This window comes from Cupressus sempervirens, chromosome 5, assembly GCF_028749045.1.
Source record: "Cupressus sempervirens isolate cs-2001-9-10 chromosome 5, ASM2874904v1, whole genome shotgun sequence".
NCBI lineage: Eukaryota > Viridiplantae > Streptophyta > Pinopsida > Cupressales > Cupressaceae > Cupressus > Cupressus sempervirens.
In genome coordinates this window covers 871,857,716-871,883,554 of record NC_143122.1, presented here as the reverse complement: position 1 = coordinate 871,883,554, position 25,839 = coordinate 871,857,716, and the positions used below count along the sequence as shown (strand labels likewise).

Below are 25,839 nucleotides of genomic sequence, written 5' to 3'. Positions count from 1 at the left end.
GATGAGTAACATACCATACCACAAAGAGGAGAGATTCAAGCTAGAACGGTATGAAGGAAGAAACCATTGTACGGCCCGTAAAGATCAAAAGGAGCTATTAATATTAGTAGTCACCGTATGGTTATATGCATAGAAAGAGACACCATAACAAATGTGAAACAAATATATACCATACGGCCTATACGAAAGTCATAAACAGGGGAGGAGACAGAGACCATATGACATAGGGGAAGGTTATAGGAGCAATCAAAAACACTGTACGACCACATGTTGAAGGAAACTTTGACCGTACAGACATTGGGGAAAGAGAAACTTGGCCATATGGCTCAAAGGGAATAAGTACCACCATACGCAAGGGAAAAACATTAAGGAAGCACTCAAAATGAACACCGTACGGAAGGATGAAATATAAAAGGAGTAACAAGCTTAAGGGTTGTACGGAATGCAATAGGGGGATATATTGGACCGTACGACCTTGTGCGGAGTTAGTAGGTAATCACAGTGATCCACCGTATGGCCAAGCGGAGAGTAGAAATCGCACAGGCGGTGTTGGGACTCAAAATTGAAGCCCTGATTTTGAGTACCATTCTAAAAATCAAGCCCTATAAGCGCTTTTTAATCCATGTGTACCCGGCTTTCCTTTTGAGGCCTAGGAAGTGTTTAATGTTTCTAAGACCTTGCATTCAGCATATGCACTCGTCCTATGAAGATAAATTGCCATTCCGAGTCATTTTGTGAAGTTCCATTTTGAGCAATGTCCAAATCTGCATTTTTGCCCAAGTGTCAAACAGTGACAGGAGGCCTAGTTTGCAATTGAATATCTCGCACCTAGTAATGTTTCATGACTCGCTGCTTTAGGAGTGTTTAGTATGCATATCAAAGAACCTATGTTTCGGATTTCAAGTTATCTTGACATGTTTTGACTAGGTTTTGATTCCCTCAAAGTCGGTTGTTTATTGTTGTCATGCTGATGTAAATTGCTCAGAATTCTGGGAGGCCTTGTTTGACATGTTATAACTTTGACCCAGTTGACCGAAATGAGATAATTCCTTTTGCATCGCATTCTAGAGGTCTAAAACTTGTTATGTTTTAATTTTGAGCTTATGATGAATCGGTTTGATCAGTTTTCGAATGCAATTTAACTTGCAATTTGTAAAGTTTTACTGGTGTCATAAAATGCAAATTGATCGGTACCCCTGTTTGTGATGTCATAACTCTGAATCCGTGATAGGTGAGATCAAATGGATTGTACCATTTCGTTTTACTCTGAAAAATTCTTTAAGTGCCAGTTTGCAGGTCTTGACAAATCTGTCTGCACACTTTCCCAAGTCCATTCCATTTGCAAAAATCATTTTTCTGCAACTATTTCCAGTCCTGCAAATATGAGTAGCCCACTTTGATCGGTCACTAAACGTGCCCAGTTATTCATCATGGGCCCAAATCACAAATTTATACTCTCCTCGTGCCAATGAACTAATGCCCTAGTTTTCATGCCCCCAAGTGTCAGTTTGACCTATTTTCAAAGCCAAATCCGAATGCGTTTTATGGTTTTTTGACACATTTTCTTGCAAGTAGTTCTAAGGAGGCAACTTTGATAGTCAATATCTTTTGATTGAGAATTCGTCATGAGATGATATTCAGTAGGGTACAAGAATGCGGAACAAAGAATCAATGCGTCTGATTTTAGAGCTCAGTCAGGTGTTTTGGTCAGTTTTTAAGGCCAGTCATAGAACCCCTGACACGAAGTTGACAGTTTGCAAGTAAATGGTAAAATAAGTTTTAAATGATCATTTAGTGGTCAAATTTGATTTTAATCAAGATGATGGACTCAGTGGGCCAGTCTGAAGGATCAGGTGTTTGAGTTTGAAATTTTTTTTAGCTGAACCCACTTTGGGGCCCAATTAATTCTGTCAGACTGATAAGATGTTGGAAAATGAGGGTACTTTGATATGAGAGCATCATTGCAAATCAAATTGGTGAGCAAGGTCTATTCATGATAAATCATGAAGAATTTGAATATGTTAGAGATGTTCCAATATTTGTGATGAAATCGAATATAGTTTGTTCATTGATTTGAGTGTTTCAAATTAATGGATGTATCAAGTGAGTTTGATTGGAATTGCATCTCTAATGTATTAAGTAGTTGCATTGGAAAGAAAGCTACAAAATGCAGGTGTACCTATTGCACCCTTAAGATGCAATTGCCTAGTTTTAATTTGATGGCCTTGGAATTTGGCAAATCCAAGTGCTCACAAATGATGAAATTTGGAGGTATGCAAATGCCCTTTTTCCATTCCAGAACACGAATCTCTTAAATGCAAAGCCAAAAGATTTCGATGTTAAAGCGATTATGGCATTAGAAAAATCCTAATATCAAAGGCTCCAAGAATAGATGCTATACTTTATTTTTTAAACTTCAACATGGATGTTGCATTGATATCAATATCTCGTACTCACCGCTGTACATCTGCAACTTCTACCTTTTTTCTTGGGTCTCTGTTCCTCAAAAAACAACTTTCCTTTATGAAGAAACAAACGGGCAATATTGATGGCAATATTTTAGGCTAGGTTGAGCTTCTTTTATAATCCCTATCTCCCAAACTGTCCCAGGACATTAAGAGATTCTGAGGCAAGCTTACTTCTTGTGGGTAGTACACAAGATAATTAAATATATGTGGTACATATAGAATTTGAGGCCCACTTTGCTTATATGGATTATTTGTCCAAGTTTTGTGTGGAATTGCCCATTTCTAACCTTACCGCAAGAAGTGATAGTTCAGGCAACGGGGAAGGGATTGTGGAGATATTTTGTATGCATGAGGAATCTATACAGCTGTGCACTTTGGACAGGTCTCAATGTGCTCCCCAAGCACATAATGCCATACCAGACAGTTCATCACCATCAAGGCGCAATAATCATCTACAGGAGCTTGACTTTTTAGGCTCACTTGGTTTCTCTTCTATAGAAAGTATTGGTTATTGCACATTTAAAGTGGATGAGAAAGCAAAATCTTTATCACCACTTTTAGGAGCGAGCAATTCTCTCTCAAGTCAATCCACAAGCTCAAGTTTTGGGAGTTGGATTGAAGTCCCCGTTTTACTTGATCAATCAATAAATGCTAGAAGTACTCAGACTACGGATTTTGTTTTGCAAGATAAAAATTCTGCACGTTTAAGCCAAACTAATACCATATCAATGGCTTCATTTTCTCAACAAAAGCCTATTTTAGATCTGATGAGAAACACTTCTTTAAATGGCATTAAATATTCTCCTGTTGATTCTCTTAGAAAGCTTCCTGAGATAGAGGCCATGACCAACTTTGATACATGCAGTGTTCCAATAATACCTCTAGGACAGACTACATATACAGGTTTGAGAGGCTCCAATCATTGATATCCATATGCTCTTAATTCAGCATCAACAATAGATAATACAAATCCTTTTATCAAGGATTCAATTCATCAATCGGCTACAGACCAAACATCTCATGCATGATAGCAATAGGACGAAAATGTTTTCTTTTCCCTTTAACATTGCAATACACTGTTTATGATAGAGGATCTGCCCAGAATGCAAGGGACCCTCCCTTTTCACGAAGATTTGCCTTTTGCAGTTTGAACCCAGCTAGCATATTTTTCGAATGATGAAGCGTTGATAGGAGATTTCAAGTTTGAATAGGAAAATGGGAGCTTTAACTGAGTAAGTAAATTCTCTCCATATGCGCAACTGTTCCTCTTTGGCCTTTTAGTCCCACATTCATTATGGAAGGTTTCTTTTGTGTGTTTAAAACTATGAAGCCACTCTACTTAAGTGTCTAAAAGGCTCACGCCTTTTGAGACACAAAGCTAGCTCGTCTGGTGGGCTCTGGCTTGATGGTGGCAGTAAGGAAATTTTGATGTAGAACGCAAGCTGAACGATGACGTGGCGTACGCATGGATCTGAAGATGAATTGAATGATGACAAGTGGCAAGGACCCTCTAGCTTAGCACACAAACCAAGGTGCCAATGTGGCATAGTAGGCCATGTGTCACAAGGTTGCATTCTCGCATGCGCCGTGGCAACTATTGACTGTGCATACAGGGAAGCGCCTAGCTGACACGTGACAACGGGCCCCGGTCGGCGATGATGTGGCAGGTACAGTGATCCGGCCAATAGAAAGATGCCGCATGACAGTGATGTGGCGGACACTAGACAGAGTGTGACGTGGTGATGATGGGTCAATCAGGAGGGCCAATGAGATATCGACACGTGGTAGTGCTTCAAGGATCAATCGGGGGATGCCACGTGGCGTTCGGTGGCAGGTGACAATGTAGAGGTCTAACCAATCGTAGGCTGACATGTGTCAGGCCTAGTCAAAGTAGGTTGATCCGAATTGCATAATAAGAGGGAAAATTTGAAATTAAGAAAAAAGTATTTTATTTTATTCTTCTCCTCAAAACACATGCAGGGTCTTTTAAATAAAAAGGGGATATATCCTAAAGTTTTTGACTTAAGGAGCAGAGAGCCTTGACAAGAGCTTGATTTTCAAAATGAGATTCTGGGCATTTCTAGTAAGCGGATATGGCACTATTATATATTGTCAGAAACGGGAGAGAATGAACTTTCCATTTTTGAAGTTTGTTTTCGCATAGGAAGCCACTGGTTAAAGTTATGCGAGGATTTGACTTAGGTGTCCATTTTTCAATTTCATTTAGTTGGGGTAGTTCAGATTTGATTTCCAGTGAAATGGTGAATTGGGTGAATGCTAGAGGCAGTATGAATGCCGTTAGGGGCAAATTTTGTCATCTCCAAGTCAATTGAATCAAGGTATTATCAGTATTTTAGATACATTTCAGATATTTTGGTGACACAAGGGGTTTTCATCATTCATAAGAGATATTTCCAAGTTTGTTACAAAATAATGATGAAAATCATATTAGATTTCATGGGTAGAAAGATGAGAGATGTTTTACAACAGCAGGGAATGAAGGATTCAAGTGGACACATGTTACTTCCAGATCAGATCTGGGATTTCATTCCTATCCTAGATCTTTCTCATTCATTGTAAGGGTTTGTTCCAGTTTGTCTGTGAGACCACATTGTTGGATCCAGAGCTATGATTCCACCACATTCTTTAGCATATTTCTCTTTTATGAACAACAGTAGTTAAGATAATATAGCTAGTTCTGATCTACTTACTGGTTTTATGAATTGTTTTACATGCATCTGAATGCATAGTTTCAAAGAAATGAATACAAATGAGCAAGAATCTCTTAGTTTCATTCTGATTCTCGTCTCCTATCTCTGTAATCTACAATCTTATGTGGTTTAGGGACAAAGAACTGAGACCCATTTGCATCCCCTTAAGGTTGTATATCTGATATATTTTACTATTGGAACAAAGGGCCAAATAAATGGTTGATGTATTTGACAGGGTTGTTGGTTATTTGAGAAGGATACTTCATGAGAATGAGGTCTTTATGATCACCGATATCTAATTCACAAAGTGATAAGATAGATCTGATATCCTGATGTATGGAATATGTCACTGGTATCATAGATGTATGTATGTAATTTGTGAAATTACCCAATAGATAAGGCATTGATCAGCTATAGGATCAACTTGTTCTTATTGTTGCATATTTGGGGATTTTTTGAAATCAACATCATTAATCAAAATATTTTCCCTTTCATGTTGAAAGAGCTGAAAATGTGATGCCCTCACTTAACTTATCAATTTCTTAGGTCATGTTATTAGCTATCTCATGTCTAAGATCTCTGCATAAGTGTTAGAAGAGTAAGGGTTTTATCTGCTTTGTTAGATTCAAGTGTATGTTTTAGCACTGGTATCATATAAGTGAATTTGAGGTCCACCTGCATAGGTTTTGTAGAGCCTGAAGTAGGAAAAGGGTCTAGCCTTATAGTTGGCCCGATGTTTGAAAGGGTATGTTGAAGATGGGAAGTAGCTGCACCTAGATGTATCTTGTTCTCATTGGGGTAATTTGAAATTGTGAAGTTTCAAAGCACCAACAGGCGGTACACTGATACACCGTATGGCACAAGGGAGTAACACAATTACCGTAGGGTAGTCCGTACGACTTGGGAAGAGTACTGTACGGTCAGCTATAAAAGGACAAACGTTGTCATATGGCCATTGTTAGTCATACTTTGTGGTGACTCTACAGAATACTTGTGGAGGTAGTGAATGATGTAACCGTACACTGTACCGTATTGGCAGCAGGAGAACTTGTACAGGCAGAAATCGTATGGATGTAGGTATGAATAAAGGCACATTAAAACAATCACTATACGGATGCGCTAAAGTATACGAGGGGAAGGAATACGTGGTAGAGTTGAGGGGCCATACTTGGCAAGGAAACAGGAGTCGTACAGACGCCAAGACAGTAAAAGGAACTTTTGAGATAAAATTGTATGGAGGGAGGTAGCTGACCTAATAGATTTTTGTTTTTTTCTTCTGCAAGCAAAACGACAAAAAGGTGAAAGTTATGCATTTGGTTGGCAAGAGAGCTTGGAAACAAAAATTGGAAGAGGATTCAACGACAACTACAGCCATGAACAGGAATGTCAAAACTTTTCCATCCGGAGTCTGTGTAGCAGGAGGAACAAGTACAGGACCAAGCAAAAATAAAGTGAAGCAACCAACATAGTCGGCTGCAACGGATATTCCCACAGCACAGATTGTTGCATTCGAAGGATTGAATGGAGCAGAATGTCGGAAGTGGTGGCAGGAGACACTCGATAACCATCTAGTAAAGGCCAACATTCGGAAGACACAGGTTGAGTGGGTGATACAAATGCTAGTGTTCTGTATCAGAGATTATGAAGGGTTTTTACGCATCATGATAGAAACGCATGATAGGTTCTCTTGAACCAGTACATTTTCTTACCTTGGTTGCAACTTGGTGATATCATTTAGACCAGCAGACTTCACACGAGTATTTGGGATACCTGGCCATGCACAAGGGGGAAGGAAAATAGATAGCAAACCAAAAATGTTGAGCTTGGAGGTAAAGACACAATTTATACAACTCGTATGTGGCGATTTGATGCCAGCGGAGCAAGGAGCTCTCACGGACACATTGAGGGGTAGAGGATTGAAGAAAGCCAACGTTCAAGAAGGCCACGAGCATTACGTGATGGACGTTGTGAAGAGTCGCCTCACAGGTTCTAGCCATGCCTCAGACATTTCATTTCCACAAGTGGAGATGATGAATGAGATTCTACATGGTAGAGTGTACGACTAGGCTGCATTGTTGGCAAAATGGATGTATGAATTTATGACATTACAACACAAAACAGTCTACATGCCGCATTATGCCATCGGGCTATTCTTGGAGGCAATGACGCAGGTGATCCCCAATGATGCATTGGAGGCCAAACTGGGACAACTCGCACTAGGTGAACCCCTTGATCTCTCAGTGGAGACATCTTGATACACTTGGCACTAAGATCACGATCGAACAGAAACGATCGAGACTAGACAGCGGAAATACTGACAGTGGTCGCAAGGAGACTTCTTCTGAGGAAAGTGGGACCGACGGGGAGGAGGAAGAGGATGAGGAGGTAGAAGTAATTTCAGCTACACCGATGAGATTCCCATATCCTACACTTTCAGCAACCGCACACTTGGTTCCCGTAGGTATTCATTGTATCCCGAGGTTTGGTCAATTCAGGCAGCCAATAGTGATAACTCTAGCTTCAGTTGCGATTCAACCCGCAATGGAAATACGAGCTATTTCTGAGGCAGTAGAAGAGGCACATCCACCACCAACAGAGACAGTCATTCCGAAGGTAACGATGGAGCCTGCTTGCGAGGTTTTACCAAAGGCTGGGGTTGAGGTACTTCTTGATACAGAGATGGACACTGAGGAAGGAGTAATGGAGATATTGATAGGCGAGGGTTTGAGAGTGCCAGGTGTTCAATTGGACATAGTGGTTTCAAATGCAGTGGTTACGGTGGATATGACATTATTAGCATTGCCTGAGCCAGACAGAGAGAGTAGAACCCAGAAGTTGAGCACGTACTTGAGTACGCGGTTCCATTGTACCCAGCAGATCGAGTAATATACCTGCATACACCGACGCGAGAAGTAGTTTCGGAGGAAGACCCTTTGCAGGCACAAGTGGAGCCGACACAGAATGGGGGACTACCGCATAGCGTTGTTGAGCGGATGGCGGAAGTAGTAGAGAGGGCTATGGGTGTGCAGCAGCAGCCTCCAGTAGTGCCAGAAACAGTGATGAGAGAGGCATTCTTCGCTGATATAACGACTAGCAACTCGGGCTGGTTAGGTGGTGGCCTCTGCAGTGATGCAGGCTTTGGACTCGGTAGTAAAGGAGCTGGAGAGAGTGGTATCCTTCATGAAATTAGGATGCTCAGTTGTCTTTACAGTTTGTTTTGAGGAACGGGGATGGCCAAGTGTGGAGACTACAAAGATGCGACAGGATTGGGCCACTACGAGATATCCTGGTATGGAGAGCCGAGTCGAGGCTTTGACTCAGGAGATAGTGGAGATACATAGGGACACATATTACACCCTTTGGAGGAGCCAGGCATATTAGGTAGCAGTAGAGAAGGCTTGAGAAGAGTTAGCTACCAGGCTAGCTGCGGAGAGGGCAGCCTTGTTAGCTAGACAGAGTCAGCTACAGAAGGTGGCAACAGAGAAGGAATAGTTATTAGCAGAGAAGGAGTGGGTGGTAGATGAGAAAGAGAGAGAGCTGGGATGATGCATTTAGCTTTGGAGCTTCAAATGGAGGCTAAGGTAGAATTGAAAGTTCGGAAGGAGCAAGTCTACAAGCTACAAGTAGAGCTGAACGAGCTTAGGGCACAGATGACTACTACTCCAAGGATGCATTCCTCTTCTTAGTAACAAAAATTGATGTAATTAGTTGTTTATTTTGAGTTTGGTTGTTTTGTTGTCCGGAGATGACTTTACTTTTTGGGGGGGATGATGTTGTCAGTAAATTCTATATTGTAGCCGACGGGTAGAATTGTATCTAAAAGGGCGCGTGATGGTTGAGTCATCCCTTCAGGAAAGTATATGTATACTGTCCGAAAGGGACTTTGGGACATCATTGTAATCATCATTATCATATTGTAAGCATTGGAGTGCATATTGTGTATATGAATAAAGTATATGTTTTGTGTTATATCTTACTGTACTACATGCGACAAGTATCCATTTACCCTATACGGTAAATAGAGTTTTCCCTGAAAGGTGTCCATGATGGAAATGTACCTGTATTTAGCACAAAACGTACTAGTCCTATCCATAATTTTGATGATGGACATTCCACAGAGACATGTAGATGTGTCAGTGTCATTGGTTGATTGCAACATTGAGCTTCAACAGGTTGAGGATTGTAGAGTTGTTGTTGCGGAGGGTGTGGAATCAGATGATGCAATTATTTTACCACTAAGTGTTCAAACTCTTTTGAGGAGGTAGTTGTTATAGGGGTTTGTGCGGAGAGTGTGAGCTCTGCTATATATGCTAGTTGCTGCAATGCTGATTTAGAGAAGGCGGCAACTACTTCCTTAGGTGGGACTGATGCATGTGTGGAGTCACCTAGTTGTGATGTTGGTGATTAGGGTGTTACAATGGAGTTAGTGGGTGTTGGATCATGCCCCAACATTATTGATTCACAGCCTGACATTAAGTCATGTCTGCAGAGTCAGATGATGGTAGTTGAGCATCTGTTAGGAGATGTGGATACAAAGAGTATGGAAACCTCTGATGACTTGTTGGATGATGCTATGAGCTGCATTGGGTATGATATCCCTTGCCAAATATTGGGTGATGGCTCTGAGGAGGTTTTGGATGGGTCCCAGGATCAGGATTTATAGGGACTTTATGTTAAAGGGGAAGTAGATTCATGCGAGTGTGATACTGTGTGGGCTTCTGCTTCTTCAGGAGAGATGTTGGTTGAGGTACCTAGTAGTTGTATCCTAGTTGCAGATGTGTGTGAGGATGGTAGCACACATGCAGTGAGTGATCATGTGGCGAGCAACTCTGATTTAGTTGTCTATCACAATGCATTTAGCGAGACAGAGAGCTTGCATAGGAGTGAGGGGTTACATAGGCATCATGTGGCTAGTTAGCTGAAGGTGAGTGATGGTGACATCTCTTCAACTCTTGAGCATTATGATGCTATTCGTCTAATGTTAGCGGCATCTCGTTTGGGTGCTTCTATGTCAGATGAGCACGATGATAGTAGTCTTTCCCTACTAGAGGTTCATGCACTTCAAGAGGGTGTCAAGATCTTGAGGCATAATTATTCGCAGTTAATTACCGATAGGGATTACCTTCTGGGGTGGGGTAGCACCGGTTACAAGACATTGTTAGGAAAAGAGGAAGAGGTGATTGAGCTCATCCATGAGCTTGAGGTGACTCTGGACTCATACAGAGTACCTAGTTGGCTTTCTAAGAGTCACAGTCAGGGTTGGATGAGGTAACCGTGGAGTAGAGCATGTTCGGCTAACACTAGCCACAAATTCAGTACAACTTCAGATAGTGGTGGTTGGTGGTGAGTTTGCTACTACGATTGGGGATGAGGGGTGGGATGATGTGATAGTGACATTTGTTCAGGATATGGGTGTAGTAGGTACAGAGGAGGTGAAAGCATCAGTGGTGACGAGTGTTCATGATGATTTGCTTCCTTTTGCTGGAAGTAAATCTATTTCTTCATCTCATACATCTGGTGGTGTTGGATAGTTGGTTGTGCCACGTTTTCAGAGGGATTAGTTGTGGGTCATAGGGGAGTAGGTTGACACTTTTACATATAATTTCTACTGCACTAAGTTGTTCATGGAGTATTTGCTTGAGAGTTCAGATTTGCAGGAGGATTCATACAGAGTATCTGAGGGTGCTCTCATTCGGGGCTCTCGTGCTATATGACATTTGGTGGGGAAGATTATAGAGACCTTGCGTACAGTGCTTCCCAATAGGAAATTTGTGGTTGGGTTTGCTGAGAGAGTTGCCCACGATCCTACCTAGCCAGTAGTTCGAAGTTAGAGATAGGAGTCGTCTCCTAATTCCCAGTTTGATGTTGATGAGCTCATGACTGAGATTGGAAATTTTTATCGGCGTTACACTGTGAGGAGTGCTCATCACTTCTCTTTTGACCCATAAGTAGAGCATTTGGTTTTACGTTAGTTTGGATTGGCTTCAGTTTCATACCATCCATTATGGGATGGGTTAGCACCATCTTCTATAGATGGGATTGATAGCTGCAAGTTAGGCCACTTGCTATATCGACACTCCCAAGACATTTTATCAGAGGTTGGAGTTGGTGATAGTGATTTAGGAATCTATTGTTATCATCTCCATAGTGCAATTGGGTGTGAGTGTTAGTTCAGTAGACTTAGGTCTTCAGAGAGTTGGTATTTCAGTTGGGTTGAGTTCCGATGAGTTGTTGCCACCACCAGTGCCTACCATCAGTTTCCAGATGATACTATCAGTGATATTCTTTATTTGGGTGCTAGTGCTATGGGAGCTAGTTGTGTGCATCAAAGATATTGCATGGTTTTTCACCCTTGGGATCCAGTTTGACTGTGGTGTACATTTTTGGCTCTGGGATTGCTTGGGGACAAGCAATCTTAGGGAGGGAGGATTGTAATGTCCCCATTTTTTGGCGAGCTCCTGCAATGGATCGAGTCAGTTCATTATAGTGCCTTTCGTGAGCTGACAGGGTTTAGGACTTACTTTTTTTTAGTAAGTCAAATTTGGGTAGTTATCAGATTTGGCTATGTAGATGGTGGCACTAGCAGTTGGTTGTCACCTGCATTGGATGGGGCTATTTATTGCAGAGTTCATATTTATAATTATTTATTAAAGTTTCTTTATTATAATAGCACTTTATTATAATAATATTATAAAATGATGTGTTGGTGAAGCTTTTGAAGTGAAGTTGCATGCCTATGGGGGTTATAAATATGAATCCATTTGATGAGAAAAGCATCCGATTATCTATTTTCTTTTGTTACATGTGAGTTTTTCTGAGATTCTGAATTTTAATGCCTTTGCTGAGGTATAAGGGATTGATTTGAAGGTATGATATTCGAGCTTCCTCTTACTGTGATTTTTGTGGCTGAGGAACATTGTTTGCTGAATTGTTTGAGAGTAATATTGTGAATTGGAGGTAATCTCCCTACTATTCGATCTGTGGCTGGGAGGATAGTGTTGAGGTTAACATTCAATCGTATTTACATTTGGAGTCAATGATTCACTTTGGGGAATTACACCAGCATTTGTGAGTCTTCCATAATCATTCAAAGCAGCGTTTAGGACCTCGCTCATACCTAGAGAGAAATTAAAAGAATCCAATAATCAAGATAAATTCAAGGAATCAAGAGTGTTAACTTAAATAGTTAATTTTTACAAACTTACTTGGGATAGGGTCTTTATGGCGAGGTTGGAGGTACATGAAGTCTTGCCCATAAAGGTACCACCATTAAATGGCATCCATCCTACTTTGGTCCGCTATAGCAATAGGGTGGAATTCATTTCCTAAGATGAAGGCAACAAATTTATTCTTCACATTTGCCCCAATTTCTGGATCTTGGAAGATTTTAGCTAGTGCCTTCTTATATCCATTTGCAACCTCCGCATCTCTAAATGGTGCCACTCTACCTGGAAGGCGAAGTACTTCTGCACTGTAGTACGTGGGGGATAATGTAATACAATTGAACATTATCAAATATCAATAGCACAAATATTGGATAACATAAGCACAAACATTTGATAAGCACTAAAATACGTTAGGGATAGAGCATATGCGAGGAGATGCGAAGGTGTGGTCATCTTGTTCCATCGATGATGAACAATTGCTTCGACCTTTTTGTAAAAGGTTTCCTCAGGATCATTCTCCCTCTTTTGTATGGTCTGGGATATGAGAAATGAATAATAAATATCATTAGTGATTATGTGATGCAGGAGCATCTTGCATCCAAAATAAAGGGGAGACGTGTGTTGAATGTAAAAAAAAAAAAAAAAGAAAAAAAAAGAAAAAAAAAAAAAAAAAAGAAAATCCTGAAGGAGAGAGAAAAGTGACGAAAATTAGAGAAAAAATAATAAAAAATAAGAAAAATAGTTGTCATTCCATTAATCGAGGTGTGTAGGTGGAAATTTTAGAAGGTTTTTGGATAAATCATGTATTTAATATTTGTTGGGTGCTTTTGGGTGGGAATTTAATATTTATTTAAAGGTAATTGTATTTACCTTTTATCCCACATTGGTTGTGTTTGTAATGTCTTGGGTTAGAAGTGCCTATTTAAGCAAAGCTTATTATCATTTGTAATCAAGTTCGGAAAATAGAAGCTCTTCAAGTGTAAGCTCTTGTAGTGAATTTTCAAGTATTAATGGATGCTTTATGAAGCATTTTTGTCATCTCTATCTTCATATTGTTTCATTCTTGATTGTGAGTGGGTAGAGTGGTGTGGCCCTCCATCAAGTGGTATCAGAGCCAGGTTGTTCCTGAGTGTGTGGACAGATCGCCGAACGTGAGGCAGTTTACACCAGGATTTGCAAAGAAGGTTGATCTTGTGGCTGATTGATCTTTTAGATTGGTGGATTTGTTTTGCTTAGGGTTTGCTAAATTTTTGGAAGATGCCTCCAAGAAGATTGGACCCCAAGGAAAATGATGACCTTAGTGAAGCGATGGAAGAAAGAATCTTAGAGAAGATAAGAGCAGAGGTCAAATCAGAGATTGCATTGATGAAGAGTGACATGATTGCTGAAATTGTGAGTGCTTTGGGTGGTGTACCTAGGCATGTGGGTACTGAAGACAGATATGACGAAGTTGCTGAAGACTTTGAAGCTGCTAGTGAGGATAGAAGTGATCATGAGGAGAGACCTATTGGAATTAGGACTACTCAGTTTGCTCGACCTGGATCTCAGTTGAAGCTGAAGTATAAGATGGAGGTTTCTAATTTTTTAGGTACTTTGAATCCTGAAGACCTGATTGATTGGATTGGTGAATTAGAGGACTACTTTGAGCTTGAGGGTATTGAAGATCCATTGAGAGTAAGGTTGGCACAAACTAAGTTGAAGGGACATGCTGCTCTTTGGTGGAAGGAACTACAAAGAGATAGAGAAGAGGAAGGTGAAATGAAGATCACTAGATGGAAATTGATGGTGACTAAGTTAAAGGCAAAGTTCATTCCAGCTGATTATGAACTTGAATTGTTTAAGAGGTTGCAGAATTTGAAACAGAAGGATATGACTGTGAAGGATTACACTGAGGAGTTCTACAAGTTGACTATTCGGTCTGGGCATAGAGAATTGTCAAAGGAGAAGGTAGCACGGTATATTAATGGTTTGAGATTCAATATTCAGGATGAGGTTGGTATGCTAAATATTTCCACAGTGGAGGATGCTTATCAGTATGCTTTGAGAGCGGAGGAAAAGCTAAAGAGGAAGAATCAAGGTAGTTCTCGAGGGAAGGAGAAGCAGGATAGTTCGGTACAAGCTAAACCAAAAGTAGAAGGTGAACCAAAACCTATGGAACAAAGAAGAAGGACAGGTGGAGGTGTATTCAGAGGTAATTGTTTCAAGTGTGGTCAAGAAGGGCATAGATCTTTTGAATGTTCTATTGGTAGGACAGCTACTATTGTGAATGAGGTTGAAGTCCAGGAAAATCAGCCTGAGGAAGGAGAAAGTTTGTTGGCTTGACGAGTACTAATGGGTAAGAAGACATTGGCTTCTTGTCAGAGGACTAGTTTGTTCAGAACTTGTTGTAAGTCTGGTGGGAAAGTTTGCAAGGTGATTATAGATAGTGGTAGTACTAATAACCTTGTTGCTGAGGAGATGGTTCAAAAACTTGGTTTGAAGAGATTGAGACATCCTTGTCCTTATAGGATTGGCTGGTTGCAAGGTGAGTATGCTTTGGAAGTGAGAGAGCAATGTCTTGTTGATTTTTAGATTGGGCAGTATAAGGATCAAGTATTGTGTGATATTGTGGATATGAACAGTTGTCATGTGTTACTTGGTAGACCTTGGCAGTATGATTGCAGGGCTATGCATGATTGTGTTAGGAATGTGTTTACTATTGAGAAAGGTGGTAGGAAGTTTTCCTTGATTCCTTTGCAGAATGAAGCGCTCGGTAGGAGAAACCTGAGTGTTGGCAGTCGAGTTGAGTTGGCAGATTTTGAGAAGATAGAAAATCAGCATGGGAAGAAGACCTATAGAACACCTGTGGTGGATGTAAAGGAGAAGAAGAAAAACAAGGGAAAGAGTGTGCAAGTTGAAGATTTGGAGGACATATATGTGAAGAACCAGTTTGGGATTTATGTACTGAATCCCGAAAGATATTCTTCCAGCTATTAGAACATCTTTTCAGACCTGGGCAGTCTGATGCAGGAGCATCTTGCATCCAAAATAAAGGGGAGACATGTGTTGAATGTAAAAAAAAAAAAAAAAGAAAAAAAAGAAAAAAATCCTAAAGGAGAGAGAAAAGTGACGAAAATTAGAGGAAAAATAATAAAAAATAAGAAAAATAGTTGTCATTCCATTAATCGAGGTGTGTAGGTGGAAAATTTAGAAGGTTTTGGATAAATCATGTATTTAATATTTGTTGGGTGCTTTTGGGTGGGAATTTAATATTTATTTAAAGGTAGTTGTATTTACCTTTTATCCCACATTGGTTGTGTTTGTAATGTCTTGGGTTAGAAGTGCCTATTTAAGCAAAGCTTATTATCATTTGTAATCAAGTTCGGAAAATAGAAGCTCTTCAAGTGTAAGCTCTTGTAGTGAATTTTCAAGTATTAATGGATGCTTTATGAAGCATTTTTGTCATCTCTATCTTCATATTGTTTCATTCTTGATTGTGAGTGGGTAGAGTGGTGTGGCCCTCCATCATTATGTCAATTTAAATTTTAGAATCTAGATATCTCTCACACAAACAGTGGTAGAAGAATGTGGAACTTACCATTATCTTTTCCAACTTAGTGTCCATGGAATCATAAATATCCTCGAGGCATGGCTCATCACTGTCCGCAAAGAGAAGCATTGCCATGATTGGATCAGTGAATTGCAACACATACTCCACATGACTCCACCAATCATCATTTACAAATAGTATCATTGATTTCACTTTTTGGGCCTTTTGTGTATTGGAATTCTTCCAAACGCCCCATTAGGGGCTAATGACCTTTTGTGTCAATGCATACTTTACCTTCACAAGTCGTCTCAAGACAATTGTGTGAGAGGCAAAGCAGGTTTCAACAACCTAAGAACATGTTAAACTCAAGTTAGTAATACAATCAAAATATGTTAATGTAAACAACACAAAAAACTATACTATGTAATCCAATATATATAAGTTAAATTTTAAATTTACATATTTACCTTCAATAATTCCAAGTTTGAGAAACTCTTGAAAATTGCTTGTGACATGTGGTGATTTGTCACAAACATTTGAACCTGTTCAGCCTCCTCATATACTTGTTTCACCCAATCTATTTTGGTGCCAATTGCTTTCATTCAAATTGAGAGAGTGGATGGTGTACAGTATCCAAAAGATGTGGTCATATCTAGACTCTACTATTAACCTTGCAGCCTTGCATATTGTTGCATTGTCCATGACCACTTGGACAACATTATCAACACCCACTGACTCTATGCCATCAATGAGAATGTGGGAAATAAATTCTGCATTTTTGACTTGCCCTTCACAATCAACTGCCTTCAAGAACATTGCCCCCTTGGGGCATACAACATTAACATTGATCAATGGATGGTTTTTACAATCTTTCCATCCATCCAAAATAATAGACACCCGTTTGAACCCAAGAATCTCTTATTGGTTTAAGTTCAACCTCTACATTTCTCCTCTCATCATGAAATATGGTGGTGCACAACTTTTCATAACCAGGTGCTCTGTAACCAGAAGGTGCTTCATTTATTGCTTGCACCATCACCCTCCAATAAGGTGATCTCACTAAATTAAATGGAACACCATTTGCAAAAAAACAACATCCCACTTTCTGATCAGCAATATCTCTCAATTCATTTTGAAATGCCCTATATAATAGGCCTCTCTTGTGGCTGAGAAGAGCTGGTTTTGCAGCTTCATCATCCATACATGACATAGGCCAAAAAGGATGTGATCTTGTGCTTGGTTGATTAGATGATGGTGTTGGTTTATTTTTTGGTTTGGAAGCACTAAGTTTTCCTTTTGCAAGTGCTTTATCTGCATCTTCTTGCTTTTTTGCTAAAGCTGCTATTTGTGCAATTGGTAATCCTTGCTTATCTTCCCCACTACCCTCACACATGTTAATTCCTTGACCCCGGGACCCAAAAAATGTCCTTTCACTCGAGTATAGGAGCTTCTATATTGTACATGACAATAATTACACTTCCATATTTACGACACACCCCTAGGTCATTGTGAAATTCTTGTTGTGTGTCTCCATAAAGGAGATGACTTATCAATGTTGAATTTTAATGATCCCGACCCATCCACTGAACCTTGACTACTCATTGTATGATTCTTGCAATCTAGGAAAAAATGAAAGAAAACCATGCTTCAACACTTATACAAAAACTTGAATTTTTTTAATAATTTTTGAAAAATTTGAAAGAAATCAATAATCTATGAAAGAATTAAAGAAAATGGATGAAATGCATACCTTAATCATTTCTTGCAAGGTATTTGCAGCTCCACAATCGATCTCCTTTGAATTTAAGCACTTCACTTCAAACTTACAACTATGAGAGAGCAAAATAGAGAGCAAATGTGAGATGAAATGTGTTTACTACAACAATAAAAGGGTTGTTTTAGGGTTTGGAGGAAAAAAGTATTAAAAAATCTAAAATTTGCAAGTTGGGCCCACTTTTTACCCACCCTTTCCCATGGACTCCTGCGGATCTACGTGGATTCACGTTGGGTACATCAATAGTCGCCTTGATTCGAGCGGGATCCGGGTAGGATCAGTGATTCTGCTTATGGATCTGCTTGGATTTGCGAGCCGTGGATCCCGACGGATCCACATGAATAATCACAAATGCTAGAGTAAAATGTTAATTTAATTTCATTTATTAATTACCTTTACTCCTTAAGATTTTACTTTATGCACCTTGTATTTCTATCTAATAATTAATTAGTAATTATTAAATGTCATTTTACCTCTTTGGGTTTCCTTTTTAGGTTTTTGATCTCCTTCAGAAGGATTGATCAGTTGTAAATTGATTCATTCTGTTTTGCACAAGTAAATTCAATCTTCTTGTTTATTGAGCAAAGCCTTCTATCTCTGTCTTTCTTACTTCATTGTAACATATTATTTGCATGCAGGATATCCAGGGATCTATGAATTTGTTCATCATCAAATTCTACATGGTATTAGAGCCTTGCCTACGGTTGCCTGTTCTTGTTTGAAGAAAAAGAAGAACGAGCATTTGACAGAACAAATTTGGCGTCTTTCGGGTATTTTCTGTGAAAATAGGGGGGTCTTTGATTTTTGGAGCACTTTGAGGCCAAACAGAGCTCACGGTTGGATTCAAAAGGCGTCAAAACCCCCATTTTCATATAGATTTGTCGATTTTGGACAACGTTGATTGGGGAGGCAAATTTTTTTTTAATACCAGGGTAGCATGGCCTCTAACACACATTCTGATGCAATTTTTTGCAAAATAAAATAAAAATAAAAATAAAATCCGCGGATTTTACTGTTGCAGTTATCACACCCACTATAGTGTTTACACTTAATTGCGTGGGGGTAATTTAAACCGCTTGTGGTTGGAGTCTCCACTGCTTGCAGTTTCAACACCACCGCCGCCCTCTGCTAGTGCCATCACCAAGATGCCGCCCCAGCTCTGCTCCGCTCCGCAGCCCAGATGCACCTCTTAGCCAGAAGTTTCGCCCAACCCTTCCAGCTTGCAGTTACATTGGGGGGCCGAGGGCTTAAACTTAAGCCCCTTCTAATTGTTTTTCAAAATTTGCAAATTTTATTTGCTATATGGGGGACCTATTGGTTTTTTGCCTCTAACTTAAGTATTCCGAGGTATTTTTTCAATCCAAAAGAAGCACTGGAAAGCTGATTTAGAGACGGAGATGATGGTGCAGGTATTTTTTGGAATTTTTTCCTTTTTGGTACCTATTTTTTCACTTGAAGTTAGATAATGCTTTCTGTCTTCCAGGGAGCGTAACTTGCTCATTTTAGCTTCGTTTTCTGATCTAAAAGAAGCATCAGAAAGCTCTTCTCAAGCCCTATCCAAATTCTCTATTATTTTTGTTAGTATTTCTCAAAGATACGTGTAATACTCAATTGGAGCCTTTTTTTTACTCTCTTCTTGTTTATGCATTCCTTCTAGCAGCTGGGGTTCGGTTTTTTGTATTGTAGGGGGTGTTTCGTATTATTGTTTTTGTTATTTACATCAATAAACCAAAACTTTTTCAAAAAATAATCTAACACCACCTAAAAAAATGGCCGAGACCTCTTCTTGTCTAGAACTTTTGACCCCTCATAAATATCACACATGGAAGTCCCTGATGACACGGCTTCTCCGGTCAAAAGGGTTGTCATCTTGTTTAGATGCAGTGCAGCCAGTTTTACAAAGGCCTTTTGAGGTCATGCAACACAGGAACAAGATGGATGAGGCAATGGGGTCGATTGCTTTACAGGTATCCGACAGTCTATAATTTCATCTTCATGGGTGCAATACCCCTCTAGCTATGTGGACCAAGCTTGATGGTTTGTTTGGTACAATGAATGAGTTCAAGGCACTTAAGATTGAGGCAGAGCTTACCTCTCTCGTACTAGATTTTTTTCCTTCCATTGAGGACTTCTTGATGAAGTTTAAACAACAGAGAACTTTATTGCAGAGTTGTGGGAAAACCAAGACTAACATTGAGTGCATTTACCTGATTCTTTCTAAGCTTTGTGGAAACTTTCTGATTTTTGCTTCTACTTTCTATTCCACCAAAGATGCTTTGGGTAATAGATTTACCATGCCATCCTTTGAGGTTTTTTGTGATCGTTTGATTCGAGAGCAAGCTAAGCTCTCTCAGTTGGATTCTCTCACAGGCTCACTGACTTATGCATTGGTAGCTCGGCCATCTTCTAGGACGAAGGAGAAGACACAAAAATCACATTTTACAGAGTCTCAGATTGATTCTAGCTTATTGTAATAAGCCTAATCATGATGAGTCACATTGCTATGAGAAGAAGTTAGATGACAATGCCAAATAGGTTTAAGATTTGATAGCTCTCTTTTAGAAGAGCAACATTGATATTCCTTCTACTTCTCATTGATCGCTTTCATCATCATCATTTCAATTAGATGGTAAAGATATAGGAAAGGGTCATGCACTATGTGCAACTACTACTCCACATTCTTCTAGATGGTTACTGGATTCAGGTGCTTCACACCATATGGCATCTTCTCAGAATTTGTTCTCCTCTTTTGAGGCTTCTCCTACTCCACACATTTTGATGGGGAACAACACTGTTATGACTGTATGTGGGAAAGGTTCTATTGACATTGATGATGGTACATTTCATGATGTACTTTGTGTTCCATCTTTTTCCTCTAACCTTCTCTCTATTTATCAGATTACACACAATGGGACGGGGAAGACAGTTGAGTTTGGACAAGATTCTATGCACATCAGAGATAGTGAGACAGACAATATTGTTGCTAGAGGGATTGTTGATCATTCTTCCTGCCTATATTCCTTCTCTCATTTTGGTCCCACATCTCCACTATCGGAGACTCACTCTCCTTTACGAGAGACTGCTGAGGTGAAATCAAGTGGCTTGAACTTATGTGTTGTTCCTAAGACCAGTGTTGTGACTTCTACACCTCCATATCCTACTCAGATTCCATCTATCGCACAAGATTACTCTTCAACATTGCCTACCATTGTAGCTCCAGTCATCGAGCCACCGACTATAGTTGTTGAGGATATATCAGAGGACACACATGTCCTCTCATATGACAGTTTCAACACACCTGTTATACCACCTCCATTGCAGATTCCATTTCAGGATTCTCATGCATTCTCCTTTGAGCATTAGCTAGGACTTCCAGCTTCACCTCACATTTAGGGGTTTTATCATCCTTGTCCACTGCCTTTGTTTCTTTCAGATTGGAGCCACATTAGTATGTTCATCGACACAGGAGTTCTGCCATTCAGGGGGGGGCTATGGAGTCCCAAGCTTTTATCATGGGGGCTTTCATTGTACTTATGGTCTTGATAGAGTCTCTTGAGGTTTTTTTTCATTGGTGCATCATTTTCTATCTCTTTTTGGAATAGAGGTTTTCCCATTGGGTTTTTTCTATTTCTCCGTTTCATAGAGATTTGGTTGTGATTGGGTACCTCATCAGGCCTTATTGGCGGGACCCAAGTTTTCTTTCAGCATTGCATTGTAGTTTGCTTGCTCTTTCGACATTGTTGCTCATCTTAAGGCAGGGTGTTAGAGTAAAAGGTTAATCTAATTTAATTTATTAAATTACTTTTACTCCCTTCTTAAGATTTCACTTTATGCACCTTGCATTTCCATTTAATAATTAATTAGTAATTATTAAATGTCATTTACCTCTTAGGGTTTCCCTTTTAGGTTTTCGATCTCCTTCATAAGGATTGATTAGTTGTAAATTGATTCATTCTGTTTTGCACAAGTAAATTCAATGTCCTTGTTTATTGAGCAAACCCTTCTCTTTCTCTTCCTTTCTTACTTCATTGTAACAGGTTATTTGCATGCAAGATATCCAAGGATCTATGAATTTGTTCATCATCAAATTCTCCAACGGATCTTGCTCGGATCCATGCTCGAATCAGGATCCGGATCAGATCCAAATCCGAATCTGGCCCGTTTCAGGCGAATGTGGTAACTAAGGTTATGGGAAATTAAGTTTTGGGTGCCCAAGTGGGCACTGCTGCTGTTATATAGTGAAGTGCTTGGTTGTTTTTGACGGCACTTCCAATTTAAATATTATACAGCTTGAGCCATGTATTCAATTATCAGTTCAAAAGTCAAAAGCCTCTGATTTTCCAAAGGCAATTTCATCCAGAGGTTGTTTTGTCATTCTAGCAAGTATTTTTATGCTGTTTGTTTGAAATATTCCAGTGTATCTGAATAATGATATTTACTTTCAGTTTGTTTCTGAATATTTTTTCTGTTTATGCAAACTATTGCCAAATTATTTTAGCTACATGTCATCATAATTAAGTTATTACCAAACTAACAAAACTTTGATTCATGGATACAAAGCACCTTGTTTTTCTCAATAATCAGTGCCCTCTGCCTGTATTTTTGCTTTTCATCAAATTCAATGATATTTAGTAATTCCATTATCTCGTCCATCTTCTTTTTGCAAAAAATTGGAGAACTCACCAGATCAATCTTCACATGTTAAAGAATTTAGACCGACTGTTTTACTTTGACGCTGACTTTGGAACGAATGTGAACCAAGTTCCGAATTGCATGTCTGTGTAGCATGGTAATGTAGGCTATGATGCATACTATTGCAAAATTATTTAGCTACATGTCATCATAATTGAGTTATTACCAAACTCACAAAACTTTGATTCATGGATATAAGGCACCTTGTTTTTCTCATTAATCAGCGCCCTCTGCCTGTATATTTACTAATTCCATCATCTCATCCATCTCCTCTTTGCAAAAATTTAGAGAACTCACTAGATCAATCTTCACACATTAAAGAATTTAGACCAAATGTTTTAGTTTGACGCCGACTTTGGAATGAATGTGAACCGAATTCGAATTTGGTATGAACCAAATTCTGAATTGCATGTCTGGGTAGCATGGTAATGTAGGCTATGATGCATACTCCAATGCAGAACGAGAATCACTACATAATCCACTTCCTTCTACTGATGAATGGTTGGCCTATTTACTGACATGGAAGTATCTCATATATAAAAAGAACAAAAGTTCGATGATTCTTACTTATTCTTAATTCATAAATGCATGGGATCGAAAGATCCTTTCTTCATTGTAAGCATATATTGCATATGATTGGTTGACCTTTCCTTTCTTTGAAATGTGACTGCATGTATTCAAGCATTCCTATCACTGTTTAGAATTATAGTTACTTAAGATTTATCAATCATGAAACATTAATGCATGAATTTGAAAGAACTCCACTGGTTACAAATAAAACACGTATGGACACTCACTACTTTTCTACTATGAAGCATGGATGCATCAAATAAGAAAACCAATAATCAGTAAGATTCATCACTGAAATCTCAATAGAAATGAAAAACAGTCTGGAAAAGCCAAGCCGATCTTTCTTCAATGAGGCAAAGACCAGAGCACAAAGGAAACACAGTAACCAAGAGCAGAGCTACTGTGGTGAACTCACCTCCTCCAGGACACCATTGGGTTTGGCATCATGTTCAAAACTTCAGCAGTACCAGATTTTGGTTTGGAAAGCCTAGGATATAAGTACAAAGAAAAATAAATACAAAAGAAACTAGTCAAGATATACTGGAGGAAAGAAGAGACCCGATTCTGTGATGTCATTTACTCCCACATAGGTACAAATGAAATATCTTGAGCAGAACTTCTTTAACCCATCATCATCCATATTTAATCCTTGATCCCCTTATCATAGTAGAATCTATTTCGCTATAGCAAGAGGCTGTTATCTATGTTACATGCGTTACCATGTATTGTTTCATAATTATTTGTATCGGAGTTTAGTGTATTGATAACTTTCAACACATTTGGCATTTGTATACTGATTTAGCTATATGCTTGATGTTTTGTTTTTGACATCTGTGCCTAAAATCAGTATTTATCACCCGACTACATTACAGTTTGATGGTTCAATGGCCAGCAGTGGACCTTTTACAGCTTCTTGTCTTTTTATACTTATGCATGAATTATGTAACTCAATGCAATCAATGGGCTTAGAAACACTGTATGTCATGTAGAAAGATATCATACGCTACAGTGATCAAACCCAAGGATGATTTGTCAACTGTGATGACATATATACAACATGTATTACCTAGTGTAAGAGTTGACTAGTTTAACATACATATATCCCAAGTGTGAATTCCTATTACTGTTGTGAATCTTGGTGTCTTAAAGTCTCTTGTATGGTTACTGTTTCATGTGGCATAATTTGATAAAATGGTAAGCAAGGGAAAGTCAGTGTGGAAGTTGGATGTTGAAAGAAAGAACCTTAATAGTATGAAAATTATTACATGCTAAACCCTGGTGATTGATGCTTAATCCCTAGGACCTTGCATTAGTTGGTCGGTTAATAATGTCAACCTGGACTTGGATGATTGTAATTGACACCACAAGGAGGACTCCTGAGATCTAATTAATTACTAAATGTTATATGACCATGAGGTGGAGTCATGTGAGGTATTTTCCTGTGCATTTAGGCCAAAGGTAGCCTGGTCTATTTCCCATAGGATTTGATCACTGAGGGTAGTTTAAGAGATATGGACCATATGGCATCCCCCAAAATGCATGAATCATGTAAGGTTGCAATTGTTGATGTCCCTGGACACGATGGTGACAAGAACTCAAGATCTAATTAATCACTGAATATTATAGGCCACGAGATGGAGTCCTGTGACATTTTTTCCTCTGCAATTAGATCATAGGCAGCTTGGCCTATCATCCCATAGCATTTGATCACTGAAGGGAAGTTTAAGAGCTATCTACCAGACGGCATGCCCCAAATGTATGTATCATGTAAGAATGACATCATTGATGTCCCTTTTGAAAAAACATTAATTTAATAACTATTTTATTGCTTGAAGCATATATCTTCAGTTAGAGTGCAGCTGATTTAACAAGCGGGACAGTTTTTTTAATTAATGATGAGCTTAATATCTTTTAATTTTTAAGGTTTTAAAGTAGTTACAATTCTACAAACATTCAAACAACAATGCTTGATTTCATCTATATGGTCATGGAATTCTTCAAATTACTTTTATTAATTTATGAGTTTTTTAAGCATAAAGCATTACAAGAAAAATTGCATTTGTTTACTCTTATTCTTTACTGCCCATGTCTAACAAATAAATTAAATTATAAAATGCCAAAGGTTAAATAGCTGAATTGCTAGATGATTTTTTATTTGTAATTAGAAAAGCCTTTTAAGATGACATTCATGGTCGATTATCTTTTGTTTTATCAGGAGAGGAATTGGACGGCAGCTCTTGAAGGCAAGTGAGAAGCTTGTGACACGAATGGGATCTGGTGAAATGTATCTGCACTGTAGAATGATTGACATAGCGCCATTCAATATGTACACAAAAGCTGGTTATAAAGTTGTCAATACAGACAACATATTAACTCTGCGTACATTGCAACATCGTGAACAACTGATGTATAAGAAATTGCCATTAACAAGTTAGCATGTCATGAAGCCTCCAAATTGTAACATATTGACTTTTATAGATACTTATTCAGCTCAGTCTTTCTCATGAACAAACATTTGAGGAATAGCATGGAAAGTGTCCCTGTGTCTATCTATTGTTTAACGGGATTATCAATATTTAATTTGACTGTACCTGAAATCTCTGAATATGGCATGTTGCTGCTTGATAATGTAGTGTAAATGTAACATCATTCATTTAATATGAAGAATTCATACTGTCATGTCCAAAATTTAGGAGAAAAAAATACCAATTTTTTTCTTCTTCTAAAGGTCATAATTATATGTTTAAATTCTATTTTGCAACTAAGGTTTCTAATTTAATTAGGTTCAATGCTCATATGTAATCTAAATAATTTTGATAAAGTTCGGATGCTTAAGTAAATGAAGGATTACCAGCGTTGACCATAACTCTAATTAAATAATAATTTTATTAAAGATATTAACATCCATAATAGATAATTCACTAACAAC

At 38.8% G+C, this 25,839-nt stretch overlaps 1 protein-coding gene across 2 annotated transcripts in view; it reads left to right on the top strand.

Moving 5' to 3' along the window:
• LOC149558702 (GCN5-related N-acetyltransferase 5, chloroplastic-like) overlaps positions 1-25,500 on the top strand; it is a 64,324-nt gene extending 38,824 nt beyond the window's left edge. For both annotated transcript variants that reach the window (XM_089832803.1, XM_089832802.1), the window contains exon 3: positions 25,126-25,500. In XM_089832803.1, the coding sequence (XP_089688929.1) occupies positions 25,126-25,345 (220 nt within the window). In that variant the 3' untranslated portion in view covers positions 25,346-25,500. The remainder of the gene's footprint in view (positions 1-25,125) is intronic.
• Positions 25,501-25,839: the final 339 nt, after the last annotated feature.